The sequence below is a fragment of the Gymnoscopelus microlampas genome, assembly GCF_963454915.1.
Source record: "Gymnoscopelus microlampas genome assembly, chromosome: 10".
Classification (NCBI taxonomy): Eukaryota; Metazoa; Chordata; class Actinopteri; order Myctophiformes; family Myctophidae; genus Gymnoscopelus; species Gymnoscopelus microlampas.
In genome coordinates this window covers 31,464,694-31,483,633 of record NC_139947.1, presented here as the reverse complement: position 1 = coordinate 31,483,633, position 18,940 = coordinate 31,464,694, and the positions used below count along the sequence as shown (strand labels likewise).

Genomic DNA, 18,940 nt, shown 5'->3' with positions numbered 1-18,940 from the left:
ACGCGCGCGACACCGTCGTACCACGAAGCATACATCTGGCATGAGAGGAGAGAGGAAGCAGAGAAGCCCCCTTCACGGCCACCACACCAGCCCCGGTGCATTGTGGGTAGGGGTGAGGCAGCAAGGAGGACGTGGACTGTCTGCGATTTGAAAGAGGGGAGAGGGAGGGGAGAGAGGGAAAAAAAGGGGGGATTCCGGGGAGAAGAGGAAGAGGGGGAGGAGGAGGAGGAGAAGAGATGTGGGAGGGGGCTGTTGCTATACGGAAGAGCTTGCCGGAGAACCTGTGCTTGTCCAATCAGGGCGCAGCTATTTATAATGTATATCAAATAACTCTCCATTTTTCAAAGAAGGGGAGGTGGTTCAGAGAAAATGACAGGAGTCTGGGTGAGGGACGCGATTTGGGTGAAGCACATGGTGATGTTTTTTGTAACCACAAAATGAGGGCGTAGTGAAATGTGTGTCAGATAACCATGAATGGAAACCATGCGGCGGTGCTGTGCTATTCTAATTAATATGCTAATACAAATTGGATTTATTAAATCCATGTGTCATGTTGATGCAGAGCACCATTAGTCTGTTTGCTGTAATGCCCTCAGTCCCCACCAACACAAGTTTACGCGCACTGTACTGTAATGCTGTAAGCTTTTTGATGTATTTAAAGGCTTCATGCGAGATTAAAGCTGATATTCCCAGCAGAAAAAGAACTGAGGTATTTAATGTACCTTGTGCATGAATGCATGAACGAACGTATACATGTAAATACGCTCTACAAAGAGCAAACAAGTTAATTGCACTCTGTAGAGTAAAGCATGGCTTGGTGGGGAAAACTGTGTACTGTGGTAATGTTATTCAGTAAGTATGTAGGCTACTGTTGCCTCCAACTGAGCTCTGTAGCATGTCTGTGTGTCACCAGGGACCCCACCCCGTTTAACCACGCTGTCAGCACATTCGACAACAGAATACCGTCGCTCGCATGTACTGTACAGTATACTGTGAACAAAGGTCTGCTATTTTGACACTCTTTCTAGCTACCTGAGCTGCGCTCAGCTGAGCTTATCGATGGGAAATTACTGTCATCATAAGAAACATTGATTTAAGTTAAAATGTATAACTTGCATTTAATTATCTTCCAGGAGACTTCTTGAACTAATGAATGAGACAAAAATGAAATGCAAAAACAACGTGCTTTACAAACGGCAGGGAGTTATATTTTGAGATAATCTTTAGCCATGCACAAGTAGAACTACAGCATAAAGGCCACACTTTGACAACAATGAAAATCACATAGAATTGGTGTATAATCTGACTTATATCATTATGCGACCTATTCAGATCATGCCATGAATGCAGGGTGGCACAAATGCAATAGTTTTGTGAGTTTAACTGGGTAATCATTTTTTTAAATGTCGATCTCAATAGTTCAAACTCAAACTCAAATGTATTGTCACATCATTAGTGGTGTTGACAAAGTCGACAATATTTAACAAACAAACACGCACGCACGCACGCGCGCACACACACACACACACACACACACACACACACACACACACACACAGAACAAAATCAATACAATATATTTAATTCCTCACTGCGAAGTAGAAACATATCTGAGCATAGTCTGCCAAAAAAGCAATTGTCAAAAAAAAAAAAAAATCTTTCACATATTATTTGACCTTCACCATTTAAACTTTAACAATACAGTCTATTGGGTAGCACTTTATTTGACAAGACTTGAATAGACTATATGCAGCCAAGCCTCTGGCATACAGTGGGCACACTCTCTGTAAGTAAGTAGGAACTTTGTATGCTTAAATAAGCCAAATGCTCCTACCCCCTCCAACAGGTACACAATTGTGACAAAAACATGAAAGAAAACTAAAAAAGCAGTAAAAGTAAGCTAAACATAGTTATATGCCATCATGAATGCTTTTACTGCTTTGTACCATTTATACTATGAATAAGCTAAAATTGGATATGAATTTAAAACAAAGTAGGGGTAGTACTTCAATGCCTACCTGTCACTCGGCTGAAATTTCACTTAGCTGCACTTAGAATAACATGTAGCAATTTATGATGGATTCAGCAGGCCCCGTTTAAAAACAATAACTTAATTTTTTTTTTTTTTTTAGCAGCACTTACATGTAATGGTCATTACAGCAGTTTTCATAAGGCTAATATGTTTGCACAATGCCACTTAGAGCCCCAAAATAGCCAGGACCGCCACTGTCTGTCTCTTCACTCTAAGTGCCGCATGTCATCATGCCTTCAAAAAAATCAACCATCGCAGCAAAACAGCATTGCTGTCATTGCTGTTTTAACAAACATATCTCCACTAGCATTATATGTGTGTCCCAATGGCCTCATCATCATCATAGCTATAAATAACACCAGAACAGCCCTCCCTCTTTCTACATCCCACAGAGCCTAAAGTTCAGCGCGCCGCTCGCCCCACTGTCCACCGCATGAGAGAAGAAGAGGGCGTCTGACAACATGCCCTTGAACGAGACACCTTCTCTTACCCGCTGCCTTGCCAGCTAACCTCCTCTCTTTACCCCCCTGGCACTGCAACTGCGCTGCCATCTGTGCAAGAGCCACTGCCTGAGGGGGGCCCTCTCCCTTCCACAGTCAGGACACACGACTAACTAGCAAGAGAGAAGAGAAGAACAAAGTGGAATGAGAAGCAGAAGGGACAGGCCCAGAAGGCGAGAGAAGGGGGAGGCAGAAGAAGATGGCGAGATAAAGTGTGTAAAAGAGTAAGATACTACACCAGCAATGAATGGGAACTAAACTGGCAGAAGAGCGCTAATGAGAAACTTGTTCCTTCAGTGTCCAGTAGTGAAGAGCCACAGAGTGAAACTTGGACTATAAGGATTGAGAGGAAACGGAAGCCTTATTCAGACTTTGTCGTACTACCATGTCACTCGATGAAAAGAACAACAAGTATATATTTGGTTTAAGGGCTATCTGTACCTTCTTCTGGTGAAGAAGAGGCCAGATGATTGGAAGTCTTCACAGTCAACTTGTCTCTGAACAACTTGTCTAGTTTGTCTTATACTGTTGAGATCAGATGCACACATTCACATTTTTCTTGAGTCTGAACATTATTTTGTCCTTAGGCATGGTTTTGATATGATATGATAACTGCTGATCAATATAGCTTGATTATATGATTATAAAGACGTTGTCGTACATTTTCATTCAGTTAATTTCATTGCCATCAGTTCACAATACCATTTTTTAAGTTGCGGAGCTGTACGTTAAATAGTTTGGTACAAAAGTACCCTTTTTAACAAAAGGTTAAAAAGTTAAAGCTTACTAGCTTAGGGCTGTTGGTTAGGGTGCATACCATAATACAGTAGGCTCTGATAGCTGACAGCGAGTCTCCGCTTTGACTCCTGTGCCGGACAGACCATTTTCTGCATGTCACTCCCCTAATCTATCTCCTTGTTTCCGTTCTTTTCACTGTACTATAAATAAAAGCAGTAAAGCCTGAAAAAAAAGAAAGAAAAAAAGTTGAAGCTCTATTTTGCACCAAGAATTTCAATCATATGGAGTCTTGTCATAAAGATTGCTCCACCAACATATAACACCAAAACAACCACTGATAAAACATCTTGCTTATCCTTAGGGCCATTCAATGCTTTTCAGGAAAGTCAAGAGTACTGTGGTGTAAAGCTGCAAGGCAATAAAAAGGTCAAGCCACAAAGTCATCAGAGTGATTACAGACAACTGTTAAGAACTAATGTGGGGGCTACTGGCACCAAGAGAGTGAAATGATGTCAGCGAGGCCAGCAGCCAATCGGAAACACCCGAGGGCCTTGTTTGTTACCATATGTTGGTGTTGAGAATGAGGACTAGTGGGTGGCTTCCCAGATAGACCACCAAAGCCACACTAGTTTAAATAGGGAGACTGTCACGTGTAATCCCTTCCCAGCAATTAAAGGCAATTTCCATCATGTTTCCATCACCATTATGTGGTTTTGTATCTATCCACAATAGTCCATTATCATTGCTTGTCGATAGTCACAGTGCACAGAGCAAAGAAGCACACACACACATGCATGTGCACATACTGTATGCATGAACACACAAACGTAGTGTATACTCAAATATAGACATACCCGTGAACAGAACATTTTTGTGGTGTATATGTGTGGACAGCTGCACACGCACGCACGCACGCACACACGCACGCACCTTCTACACACGCACACACACACACACACACACACACACACACACACACACACACACACACACACACACACACACACACACACACACCCTCTACACATTTCACCCTCAAATCAGTCATTGTCTCCACCAAGCCGAGACTATGTTTTCGCCCCTATCCATCCGCGTGTCCGTCTGTGGAGCTAATCTCAGGCAATGTTGGACCGATCGGTGCGAAACTGTGCACGCACACTCCTTGGAGGCCAAGTAAAAACCTCTGCCCCAAATTTCTCACATCGGCCTGTTATAGCGGCACCAGGAGAGAACAAAAAAAAAATCTGTTGGACCGATCGGTGTAAAACTGTGCATGCATACCCTTTGGAGGCCAAAGTAAAAATCTCTGTCCCAAAATTCTCACATCGGCCTACCACCAGGTTGCCGATTTTTGTGTACAATTTTGTCCAAACATCACATAAATCGATTATCTGTATAGTCATGTGATCAAGACGGATCTGTCCGATTTTTCATATTCCATCCTGATTGGCTAAGATTGGCTTCTTAAGTTTGCAGGAGTGGCCCGTTTTGAACAAAATGCCTCAAATCATCATTGCCGTGAAACTTGGCACGCACATTCCCACTAGACCAAGTTCAAATCGGCCCCATGGTGGCGCTATAATAGGCCGATTCACGTTTCGGCCATAGGTCATCGTACAATCAAAATAATTGTTATCCTTGGATCACTACGCAACTCCTTAAATAGGCCACGCCCATTTCCACCTGACAATTTTAACGCCATTTTGCTACTACTCCTACCAATTTTGTCCAAACCAAATTGGTACACCTTATCTCTGTAGTCATGTGATCAAGATCTGTCACATTTTTCGGAATCTATTCCGGTTGACTACGATTGGCTTTCAAAGTTTGCTGGAAGCACCGCTGCACACACACTCCCAGTAGCCCAAGGAAGAATCTCCACCCAATAGGCTCTATGCACAGCCGCCATATTGGGAATGAATTGGGCCCCTGCCTTACTTCCTTCACAGGTGTTACCAATGATACTAATTAAGGCTCTGTTCCATTTAGTGTGGCATAGTGGTTGTCTTATTTTGAAGGACCCCCATAACTCTGAGAGTGTACAAATGGAACCAAATGGACCCACAATAACCTACCTGGCCTTTCTGTGAACCTGCTGGAGACATCAGATCACAATCACATTATCAATAAAATCTTTGTGTTTTGGCAATTATTTTGGGATCCACTAGCTATATCTTCACGGCCCACTAGTGGGCCCCGGCCCACAGGTTGAGAATCATTGTTTCAGACAAAGTGCTAAGTTCCTGCCGTATAAAGTCAGGCTAGAAAAGCTCTCTAATCAAGTAATGGAAGTCTTGCTTTGCCCTGTCTGTCGCATGTGTTTTTCTTTTTTTGCAATCCATCACATTAGTCTTACAATTGGCAGCTTCAGCTTCTTACTGACAAATGCTGCTATAAAAGCGATTCAATCCTACTAGCTTTAACCTCTTAAGCACTATTTTCAAAGTTTTCAAGATTACATTTTAAAAACCAGATGCTTGCCACCTGAGTAGGACACATACTGGTTGACATTAACAAGTAGCCCTGCTTGAAGATCCTAAACCCAATATCTCCTCTGGTCAAGGGCTCACCTCTTGGATGTACTGTATTTATTTGGTTTCCGATGCGGGAGAACAGGGTTCAAATCCTAGTTGTTACACTTGCACAACTTGTGGATTGTAGCTTAAACAGTCATGCGTTGTGGAACCATTTGAACCATTTACAAATTGAACCATTTTGTCCATTTGTAGCCTACCCTCTCAGAATTATGGAGGTCACTGAAATTAAGACGTTTGAGAACCACCGGTATTGTAATTGTATAGCATATGTGAAGTCCACATCCCTGACAGTGTGATAAAGTGGTTCCAGAAACGGTTCTAAATGTGATGAAAACCGATTCCTCAAAGTTGTATCCGGTTCCTCCGGTTCCGGATCCCAACCCTAGTTTTCAGTTTCTGACTCCATCAGCTACTATAGGATCAGGTGTAGGGTGTGGGGTGTAATTTATTCCTGTTATTTCCACTGATTTAGGTCAATGGCTGACAGCCTTATACGAAACATACTTACTGTGTGCATGGCCGAGAGAGTGTTAGACAGAGAAAGAGAAGGAGAGTATGAGACAGTGCACCCACCATGTGTGCACCTATGATGTGTATTTGTATGTGCATGTGTGTAAGTTTGTGGTGACCATGCATGTGTATGTATGTGCATGTATGTGCGCGCGTGTGCATGCATGCGCGCGTGTGCGTGTGCGTGTGCGTGTGCGTGTGTGTGTGTGTGTGTGCGCGCGTGTGTGTGTGTGTGTGTGTGTACATGTTAGTGAATGTCTACACTGGATTGCAGGCAATTCCCTTTCATTGGGTCCCTCTCCACTCTACTGGGAGGAGAGAGCATGCTGGTCTCTAGGCAGGAACGATAGAGGGAGGTGCACAGGGGGAAAAAGTACTAATCACTGTACTGTTGGCACACTACACGAGTGGTCAAGGACCCCCTGATTAATATGTATTTGGCTGCGGATCATATCCATGTGGGCTGGGAGTGACTGTAGTTGAAGCTTAGTCCCCAGAAACACTGTCTGCAATGAGCTGTGCGTCAACACGCAAGCACCACCTCTGACTGGAGTCCTTCTGTCCACAGACTTCCATGCAGGCAGCAGCTTTGTGCCGCTGGGACTTTGAGGTAATGAAAACGATACTGTCTAATGGTAGAGTTACAGGTCTGAGCAAAGTAGTAGTAGGAGAAGAATAGTAGGATAAGCGCTGCTGAAGAAGAAGATGTTTGCTGCACATCATCATAAACCATGTACCACTGGCTATGGCGGCTGGAGCCTGCGCTGTCCAATCGGGGCACAAAGGGGTCAAACTGCAATAGCATTTTTAATGGAGCTTGTGGATTTCATGAACATGCAGTTTGGGCAGCTGTATCTGAAGGTGCTGCTTTCCTGACAAAACACTGTGCTATCTCTCAGGGTAAAAAAAGGAAAAGAACAAAAGCCTAACATCATCGCTGACTGGTCAAAACCCCAGCTGAGCCAAGGCATTTGTAGTCCAGGCAAGACTTATCTGTACCCGACACACTGCTGCCTTTGAGTTCAGCAGGCTCACTGCATTGTGAGCAAGGGCGCTGTCCACGGTGCTGAAATCAGTTCCGCTCACTCTCTACACCTTCACAGACACTCCTAGATGCTCTGCTCTCTACCCTCCCTCTCGGTTTCTCTTCCTCTCACTATAAAAAGAGAAGTACAAACAGGTGCTCCGACTCCCACACCGCCGTCCAGCGAGACAATGAATAGGCCTGATTCATTTCCTTTTCACTATACTGTATTCCTTCTTGTCCTGTCATACGATCTATGTATTTAATTTACCCATCTCTGGAGAGGGCCTCGTGGATACGTTCAATAAAGTGTAAGTGCCCATCAGCCAGGCAGTCACTCCAAGGAGGGCCTCCTCTCACCACTCTCTCACTCTCACTGCAGTGATTCAATGTTGGCAACCAACTCTGGAGTGGTGTGTGCACGCAGGCTACCTCCGGCACATTGCTGTTTTCCCTGCCTCCCCTTCCCCAACTCTGTCACCCTCTGACCCTGCTCTAAAGTGTTCTTTTCTCTATTCCCTTATGTTCATTCCAAACCAGGCGTAAGCATTTAGAGGGGATGGGGCCCAGAAGGCTACCCTCTGCCTGCTGCATCTATCACTGACAGAATCTCACAGGTCAGCTGAGAGGGAGGGACAATGGCCTTGTATAGAGCAGGTGTGGTGCGTGCGTGCGTGCGTGCGTGCGTGCGTGCGTGCGTGCGTGCGTGCGTGCGTGCGTGCGTGCGTGCGTGCGTGCGTGCGTGCGTGCGTGCGTGCGTATGTGTGCATGTTCAGCTTTGTGTGTGCATGCTTATTTACCTTCCAGCAGCCTAATTTCTAATCTGCTAATAGAAAAGGGACGAAATCAGTGAAATGACTGAAGAGAACATTGATGGAAATACAGCCATCTTTGTTAAATTGCATCCTTTTGAACTCCTGTAACAGAATCAACAGGAAATGTAGGTGAATTTTGCTGCTGATTCATAGGCTGTCCAAAGCACAGGCCACACTTCACTGTTAATGGTCTGCCACCACGACAATCCATCATCTTACCACGGCCAGTTATAGGAATTAGGACAACTTCTTGGCTAACAAAACATGCCACCTCCTCTCCTTCTCTATCTGCTCTGCTTACTGTGCCTTTCCTCCTTCTACTCTCAACTTCAATCTCCTCTCCTTTCATCTTCTTTCTCCTAGTACCTACGCTATCCTCTTTCTTTTCTCTTTTTCCTACACAGGTCTTCTGTATTTTTCCAGTTTCAATGCCCCAAGGAGCACGCAGCATGTGAGTTCCTGAGCTCCATTTAACCTGAACTAAAGGCTAAATAGCTCCATTACCTGGTGCCTTAATGCTGAAGCATCTGACAGGTGTTCAAAATTGCTCGGGTCCTAGTTCTCTGGTCTCCAAGGGCTGTCTGCTCAACTTGTGCAGACGTACATGTAGGCTACTGGTTCTGTAGCATGTCCATACACATACAAACCAAAGGTGCATGAGTGCATATGCACACCGACAGGTACTGTACAGGGCAGGGCACACTTGTGCACACAGACACTCGCACCAGCGCAAACACATGCACCGGCACAAACACACGCACGCACGCACGCACGCACGCACGCACGCACGCACGCACGCACGCACGCACGCACACACACACGCACACACACACACACACACACACACACACACACACACACACACACACACACACACACACACACACACACACACACACGGCTTACAGGCTGTCAAATGCCTAATCTGCTCTAACATGCACCAGGGACCAGAGATGATGTAGGCCTCTAGATGTTGCTGTCACCGTTGTGTTTTTTTGTGCATTTTTTTCATGGCCAGCTGAACAACCCACAGGGTTCCCTAGCCTGGCGTAGACAGACTATATCACTGCGTGGATATGAGTCTGGTGCTTCTGTGAGGACGTTTTTTTTCCAAGGCGGCTCGACGCAATTGGTTAGACCTACAAACCAACTACCAATTACTGTCTCCCATATTCGAATACTGGGCCCTGATTGGTTACCCCCGTCTTCTGGAGCAGGAAATGGATTCTCTATGGAGCGGTGCCAGACCCAAATCACAGAGTGCCATTTTTTTTTGCACTCGCAGATTCGTCTGGTCCCAGGCTAAGGGTTCCCACAGTGAACTAGGTTCGGTGAACCATCCAGATGCAGATAATCTTCTTATATTCATATTCATATAGCATTTCCAGGATTCCATTTGTGTCTGTTAGGATCAAATCAGAGAAAGTCGTGGGAGGAACAGATATGGTGAGTCAGTGAGTGTACTGTATATGAAGACTTTTTATTGCCCACTTTGAAGAAAAGCACTTAATGTACAAAATGATTGCTTTTTACCTCTGCTAATGAGGTAAATGACTTTGCCCGTCTGTCTGTCTGCATGTCTGTCTGTCTGTCTGTCTGTCTGTCTGTCTGGGGCAAGGCCAAACAGATTACAGTTAATTCAAAGTCTTTTGCACACCTTGATAGAATCGCTGCGATAGGTGTGTTGTTGGAGCATATACGCATACAAACCAAAGAATAAAAAACACCTGCACTGTCTTCACTTACTCACACGCTACATTTCGGTCCAAGACCTTCTTCAGGCATCAGAGCCATGCAGCCTTTGTTCAAATTTGAACAACCTAACGAGAAAGAGAGGAATTGAACCCCCATGTGCTGATTTCAAGCCAGCCACATAACCATCGTAGTAAAGCCATTACTCTGCCTTGCCAAGGCAGTCATGGGTTAGACTTCCACGTTTCTTAAACCTAACAAATAACGGTTGGCGGTTGCTCCTCCCAACTAGGATTCCAAGACTCAGCTTCACCCATTATAGAAGAACTCCTCTAGTTCCACGACCATGCCTTGATGGTTGCTATCCTTATCAGCAACCTTGATTATTATTGTAGCAATATTTACCACCAAAATCATGAAGAGGAGTATCTGCCTCGAAACATTACATGTGATTAAACATTAAATGACAGTGTGCTGTGTGCAGAACAGATTATAGTAAAGGCAGAATACTTATGCAAAAAAAGGTTAAGTATGGGCCTAGGAACAACTGATTAACCGATTAGCCCTGTATCACAAAGCATTTCCTAAAGGGCTGTACAAAACAAAACAAAAGTAACATGAGCAAAATACATACAAATGCACAAAAGCTAATAAACCGCATATAAAAATACATATATAAAAGTGAGGTAAAAAGCAAGATGCCCATGTACCTGTACACATGATAGTAAATTGATTAATACAAAAAAAAGAAATAAGAAAAATCATTCATACTGTTGACAGCAAGGTATGTTATTATAAAACCAAGATACCTTTTCCAGGGAAGTGTGCTTGCCTTGCCATATTTGTTCAGGACTAAAGGAGGAAATGAAGCCCTCCTGTAGCCACTGCTAACAGGTGGCCCTGCCGACTCTCATTGGTCCTTCAGACTGGCCATGACAGATGGGTCATGATCTGACAGAGGTATGAATCACAACAGAGAGGTAAAGGTGTTAAACCTTTACCACTTAAACCCTGTTCAAAAATGTTTAAAAAAAAACAGCCAATCTACAAGCTCACATAAGTTGTGAACTTGAACATGTCTGTTTATTTATTTTGCCTATAATGACATGCCCAAATTAGGAATGCCAGGTTGAAAGTGGTACATTTAGACAAGGGCTGAGTGATTGCAGCCAGGCCACTAGACAAGAGTGAAGCTCATATCCATTGATATCCTGCTTATGCACCCTTTACAATGTGATTCTTGTAAATCTCAATCAAATCCAAGTTTCTAGCAACCTTCAAGTATTCATCCATCCAAATGTCCATGTATCCATCCCATTCATCATCCTTACTCCTCCAGATTATTTGTACAGTATAAATGTTACTGCCCACATAAAACACATCACCTTACAGTAAACAGGTAGAAAGAGCTAGGGGTTTCAAGCAGCACTGGCTCTTTCCCTCCCTCTGTTCAGCGCCCATGCTCTTTTCATTTAGCCAAGCTAGTGATGAGTCACATCCGGCCCGTGGCTCATCAATTACCCTGCCATGGCATACAGTGCCAGTGTGGTGCGGGTCGCCCCTCCTGAGTTAGCTGCTGCCGTTGTGAGAGGCACAGCAGAGCCAGGGAGACACGCTGAGATCACAAAGGGAGGTTGAAGGAACCCATGAGAGTGGGAACGGGCCACTGGGAAAATGAATGCATAACAGATAAACCAGTGATGATGGAGAGGTGGTACATGATACGTGAAGGACCTAGATTAGAGGCTGAATGAGTGTGAGTGTGTGTGTGTGTGTGTGTGTGTGTGTGTGTGTGTGTGTGTGTGTGTGTGTGTGTGTGTGTGTGTGTGTGTGTGTGTGTGTGTGTGTGTGTGTGCGCGTGCGCGTGTGTGTGTGTGCGTGCGTGCGTGTGTATAGATAGATAGATAGATAGATAGATAGATAGATAGATAGATAGATACTGTAGTAGATAGATAGATAGATACGTAGATAGATAGATAGATAGATAGATAGATAGATAGATCCTACATGATGGAGACACACATTAGATCAGTGCAACTGTCAACTCAGTGGGCCACAGGGAAGGTGTGACTTCACGTCAGCAGGCAGGGATATATTTGAGTTTATTAACAGCAGTGACCGTGCAGCTTATTTGGCAGCCAGCTGGAGTGTGAAAGAGACAGAGTACAGTGAATGCATTTCCCTCACTGGATATCAACACTGCTTGCAAGTAAGATCCGCAAAGCCACAGGTTCTCTTTCATGAAATTGTAATGAGATTCTAGTCAGATCGCGTACTCTAGTAATGTGCACATCAACCATCTCTTCACATCATTGGACGCGTGTTATCCCAAGGGGGATAATTTTGACGCTTGATATACAGTATCAATGTGTATGAAGATTTTGGAAAATGATCACGTGTTTACACAAGGAGGGGGACAATACATGCATAATACAAGATAGGGATGCAAATCCTCTATTAAATCCCTAATCGATAGTTGATTCACCTTATCGATCGATCATCTATTAACTGATAAGCAGTGATTTTCCTGAGAACCTGAATTTACGGTACTATAGTACAAGTAGCACCTGAGAGAGACAATGCTGAAACATTTTGTCCTGAAAATACTGGTGTTTAAATTACCCTTACACAATTCGACTTATTGTCCCTATAAACAAAATGATACGTGAATAAAATAATGTATATTCCATGACAACACAGTGGAAAGCGGTAGCGGTTAAACAATTAGTGGATAAGAACATTTTGAGCTGCTCAGATAATATGTAGCCTTTGTTTGCGATAATGAATGCTGGGAAATCAGAACCGTGGAATGTTCAATTAATTGTTTAATTGATTCATTTGAGTAAATTCTTAACAGTTGATTAATATATAGTTGGTTTGTAACATCCCTAATACAAGATCATCTGCACATACATCCATTTGTTTTTATGTAGAGCCACAGTAGGCTCTCTTAAAACAGAGATCAAATGTGGTGTGCACGTCAGCTCCATATGCATTTATTTTATTTTATTTAATGACGTTTATTCAAGATCTTGAAGAAGATATTCAAATAAAGAGAAAAATGCATATGGAGCAGGAGCGCCCAACATGTTTTTTGTTTGTTTTATAATTGTATTTTCTGTGATCGGCACCTAATGAAAGTGTCTGGTGTGTGTTACGTTGTTATTGGATTGGAATAAGCTTCTTATCATCTTGATTTGCCTTCGTCACAGAAATGAACAAGGGGACAGCCTGAAATATTCCGTTCAGCTGGCTACCCCTACATCTAGATTTACGACCAAAGGTGATTGGGCCTATGCTGAACCCTTGAGCAGCTTATGGCTCATTTATACTTGGCTTAACGACCGTGTAACAAAAACAGTGTTAGCCTACCTACAGTATCATGTGTCTTAAAACACATCATAGCTTTTATGGTGTTCTTTTTTTTAAACCAGATATTGTTAAAGCCTTTTATGACTCAGACCTTGTTTATTTAGTTTTAATGATAGCGACTCCTACAGGTTAGTAAGTCAGAGCACCTGTTCAGTGAAGAGCTGAACTGGAAGAATAGTATGCGCCACTGTGACTGCACTCATTACTTCCTTCTGGAGAAGCTTCTCAAAGTCAGGTGAAAACAAGTTGCTGGCAACTTCATGTGTATCAGAGGTGGCACGAGCTCGTCTACACCCTACTTAATGAACCAACCAGAAGGGGTCTGCAGACAGCACAGCAGTGACTATGGTACAAGGAGAAGTGGGAATTGGCAGAAAGACTACATCAGGAGAAAGTTCAAAAGAAATGGGCGGAAAAGATTGACAGGAAGCACGTAATACAAGACAGACACTGAGTCAGATTTACACCACTTTATTCATCAATGACTCAGAAGAAGGGGAAAGGCATTGCCCAGAATACTTTATTCTGGTAAGGCTGAGTCATCATCAAGGGCCCATGGGACGGTTTATAGAATTTGATAACTCCTTTTTCATTAGGGAGCTCCACTGATATCTGCACAGTAAAATCCTGTGTGCTCTTCTCAGAGCATGTGTTCTGTGCTGACGGTGCTGGTGTCAGATCTGAGAGGATTATAAGCTATCATCAAGATGGGTGGAGGGAGGATGACAATGAAACCTTAAGAGATGATGCTGAGCGAGTAAAATAACAGATTTTGAACTGCAACACTTCATTGTTTGTTATTGTTGTTTTCATCTATGGTGGTTAGTAATTAGCCTTGGGAACCAGCGGTTCCTGAGCCATGTGGCCCAGAGGTCAGGAGACTATCTATTTGTTTCTGTAGCATGAGGCAGCTAGATACAAGTACACCCCCTGGACATGACGCTATAACATGTCACAGGAACTTACCCCCAATCCAATATTTGATGCTGATTGCCAAGCAGGGAGGCATTGTGTACCATTGTTATAGTCTTTGGTATGACTCGGCTGGGGATTGAACCCCGGACATACTTTTTTTAAAAAAGAAAAAAAGAAAGAAGCTAAAAGATTGTTCTACAAGCAATCTACAAGCTGTAAGTTACTAGAGGTTTGGGCCGCTGCGTGGCCCTTCCATCTAGCCACTGCGCGGGGCTCCCGTCTAGTAGCATGGGTCGCACATCGGAGACAGAGACAGCAGAGCGTGTTGACGTTCATTGCAACACGGGTGTTTGTGTCGACACGCAAATCGAAAGCGAAAGCAAACTGCAACATGCAAACCGAAAGTTAAGCGAGACCTAACACACAAACAGCTTGAAGACGCAGACAGCCACGGATGCACAGACCTAACTTGTTGGAGACGCAGACACACAATCAGGCTGGCGAGGCAGACAGCCACGCATGCGCGCCACTCTCTATTGTATATTAGGATAGATCGGCTATTTAAACGAGTGTGGACAACGATCTGGAAATGCGATCCTTTCCTACTTTTCCCAAATTTAAAGTGGATATTGGTTTGCAGAGTTTGCAATGAAATAACCATTCACCCCAACAACATACACTTATATCACACACAAACACCAGTTGCTGAGGCCAGCACAACACTATTGCTCATCACAGTTGCAAAATATTAAAGTATTTATACAGGCCTAAATCTTTAATTTAATGTAATTATATAATTAAAACATATTGGCACAGATCATAATTGAATTAACCTTGTGTGTTCAGCACATCAGTGATACATCATTTTAGTTCAACAGCATGCAACCATTTCCAACTCTATATAAACACCAGTTTCTCCTGAGCGGTGTACAAAGGCTGTGGTGATACTAAAGATACAGGAATCTCTCTGGAATAAAGCCACAGGAACAGCCCCGCCTGGGCACTGACTCTGTCCCCTAGGTTTCAAGGTGTCCTCGCCGCACCATTACCTTACTCGACACTTTGTGTTGACTAACGGCCACTTTGAGCTCAAGTGACGTTTTATTAGCAGGAGTATCTAAGAAGGCCCCTTGCCTGAACAAACCTATCAAACAGTGGGGAGCTTTAATACCGTATTTACTGCTGTCAGACTTAGATTTATCACATAATTTACCAATAATCACACACACTGTTCTACTGAACGTAAACAGCGCTATTCAAGACAAATCCTTTGAACGACAAATGCTCAACCTTTAACGTCAACAAGATAAAATGCCGGCCAGATACACAGCAATAGTTCCCACTGCTGTGTCTTTGTGTTCCTATTGACTCCTCTCACACCAGTGTTGAGTAAGTGGATGAATACAGTGTCAGCCACTGCAGCTGCAAAAGGCCACTGTGCTGAAGGGAGGGAAAAAAGGCTTAGTAATCCTTTGGCAAAGACTAGCACCCCACACACAAGCACAGTGATGATCCATACAGAAGGGGGTGGACAATGTGTACTTTGGGTCACCAGACACTGACACTGTCCTTGTCAATGACAACTGTATTTACCGTATCTGTCATTATAAAGCCATAGTGGTATTTTGCATGTGTGGTAGATGGCATATTGATGGTCCTAGGTGCTGATACCGGGCACAATCAAGAGTGTGAGTCGCGACATGTTGCTTTTCGATGGTCGTACCTCCCGTATGGGTTCAGCGTCCATTGACGGGGACGTGTGGTCAGTCCTGTCAGGGTTACTGTGCTGTTTAATCAGGTGCGACAGCGGCCCGGCGTGACATTATCACATCCAGTGCACGTGTGAATTAAATCAGCCATAGGAGGCTTAAGAACAGCAAGGGCCCAACATTAGGAATGTGCTATGGACAGTTGATGAGTGCAGAGTGCAGACAGGTGTTATTTCAAAGACGGGGAGAACACGACAGGCTCATTAGAGAACGATAGAGCAATGAATACCATTTTTTCTGTTTCTGAATCATTCACTCAAGCGCCCTTCATGTGTGTACAACTTTTCAAGTGTAGGTGTAAAGCAGTGAATGGTGCTAAAACCCACACAGTTTGAGTATAAATAGCCCTAAAGTACAGTACTACAGGGCAGACATAGTGCTTATTATTATCAACACAATAACTACCTATCATAATGGACAGTAATTTGGGTCAGAAACATTTATCATGTATATTAGACTGAAACGTGTAAGATGAATTCATTATGTCTTAATGCATAATATGGATGACAAGTAGACCAGTGAGACATTACATGCTACTGTAAACAAGGGCTTGTGTTGGTCCAGCACACCTGCATGTTCCACCATGCCTCCATGCTATGCTGAATCGATTCCCTGGTATGTGTGCGTGGCTGCATGGAATTGGAGGTCTTTGCACCTATACATCACGTGGAAGGCAGGGACATTGATCATGGCACTGTGTGCTCTCTCTTCGGCATGGCATTGGAGACAGCTAAATGCTGTCAATGCGCAGTGACCATGCAAGGCATTAGGCCTATAGCAGTGGTTCCCAAACTTTTTAGTCCGAGACCCAAAAGATAAATTTGATTTCTCCCTGTGACCCAAACTAGTGAAAATAGCATATCTACAAGCTCACAATACCACATGTTGTGGCTATTTTCACTACTTTTAAAACATTTGTTTTTGAATTTATGGAATTTCTTCGATTTTTGGCATTTATTCATGAAATTATTTTTGAAAAATGTCTGAATTTGTTTTAAATTCATTAACGTTTTAGATAAAAAAAAAAAAAGAAAAAATTTTTTTAGGAAACAAATAAAATAAAGGGGATATTTTCTCGCGCCCCCATAAAAATGGACCGGCAACCCACAAATGGGTCTCGACCCACTGTTTGGGAACCACTGGGCTATAGGATGCTGAGATACGCGAGGGCAAGAGTAAAAAGCCCTAAAAACCGAAATCACGGTGGCTCCTGAGTCCTGAATGATGAAGGCTGGCGGTGCACAGTGTGCAGCCTGTGCGTGTAGTAGTGTAAAGTGCACGGTGAATGTTCTGATCCGATAACAGAGCAGATACACTGGTACGTCTAGACATTCACCCTGAGAATGATGGACCACGCCACATGGTCAAATAATAAGGGGGAATCGCACAATCCGGTGTTATATGCATTAATAATGATAATTATAACGGCCTAAATGCTGATTGAAAAACTGCACTTGCAGCCATAACAACCCAATGGGGTTGTTATGGCTGCAAGTGCAGTTTTGCTTGCAGGCTATATAGCCTACACAGGCGTCTTATTTAACGCTGAATTCTGGAGGGGCATGCATTCATTCATGGAAACAGATGCTATAACACAATACTTTTCAATTTGCGTCTCAGTATTCCAATCTCCCATGCAAGGCAAGCTAGCCTATTTTCCTTCAAACGGTGTGAAGCATATGCGCTGATTATCCATTGGTGTCCATCCCATTTGGTAGCGAAGAAGGGTGCCTTTTGGTAACCCGTAGCCATGGATCACGCGACGGTCGTCTGTCATGACAGTGATGGACAAACTTCAACCTGGTGTTTGCACCTTTTCCCTTTTTGGCCCGTACACCTACATAAACGTTCAAATTTCAAATATAAAGTGCTTACCCCATGGCCACGGATGTTACAATTATATACCGGCCCATAGAAGTACCGGTATATTCCGTAATGTTCAATAAAAAGCATTTTAATCCGAACGGTGGCCATTTTCTCATATAATTATAACGTATCACAGTGCAGTACACCTCCCAACCAATAGGGTCGCGTAGTTGAAAGCACATGGAGAAAATACGAAGAAAATGGCCACCAATCGGATTAAAATGTTTTTTTTTATTGAACAATACGAAGATAAGGGTACTTTTTAAGGCCCGTAAATAATTGAAACATCCGTGGTCATGGTGAAAGCACTTTATATTTGAAATCTGAACGTTTATGTAGATGTACAGGCTAAAAAAGAAAAAGGTGCAAACACCAGGTTGAAGTTCATCCATGCCATGTTTCAGAGCAGCGAAGGATGCCTTTTGGTAACCGCTGCATCCATCACCAAACGAGCGACAATGGTGAAACATTGCATGATATAGCATCCCAAAAAAATATCGGGAAGATAAATATTTATCTTACCTGTGGTGTGGACCAAATCGATGCCAGCCTCGGTGAGTATGTTCGGGTCACTTTGAGATCTGCCTCGTTGCAGAGTACAGCAGCCATCTAGTCCATCTGATGATGTAGCCATGGGGATGGATGGATGGATGAGGAGCACAGGAATTCTCCTGGATCAAATATTGAAAACCCTTAGCAGAGGCAAACAGGGTCAGAAGGAAGCTGATTTAATTCGACCTGACAACAGCCGCTTGGAGGAGCATCTACCAGGGAGCCATGGTCGAAGCTGAGATTCCTAGTATGTTTCGGTGCGTGTGTGTGTGTGTGTGTGTGTGTGTGTGTGTGTGTGTGTGTGTGTGTGTGTGCGCGCGCGCGCGCGCTGAATGTGTGGATGGATGCGGGAGGGAGGGGCAGTGGTGAAAAGTAACTAAGTACATTTACTCAAGTACTGTACAATTTTGAGGTATTTTTACGTTACTGGATTATTTCCAATTTCCAGTACTTTTACTTCTACTCCACTACATCTCAGAGGCAAATATTATACTTTTACTCCACTACAATTATTTGAAATATTTAGTTTATACTAGTTACTTTATATAAATGATTATATTGTAAAACATACATTAACCACTTTTATTATGTTTTATTATACATAGGCTATTTGAAAAT

At 43.4% G+C, this 18,940-nt stretch overlaps 1 protein-coding gene across 1 annotated transcript in view; it reads right to left on the bottom strand.

The window, feature by feature from the left end:
• Positions 1-18,404, bottom strand: part of phactr3a (phosphatase and actin regulator 3a) — a gene marked incomplete at its 5' end in the record, with an annotated part of 43,236 nt that extends 24,832 nt beyond the window's left edge. The window contains one exon of the mRNA XM_084068518.1: positions 18,293-18,404. Coding sequence (XP_083924644.1) covers positions 18,293-18,404 — 112 coding nt within the window. The remainder of the gene's footprint in view (positions 1-18,292) is intronic.
• Positions 18,405-18,940: the final 536 nt, after the last annotated feature.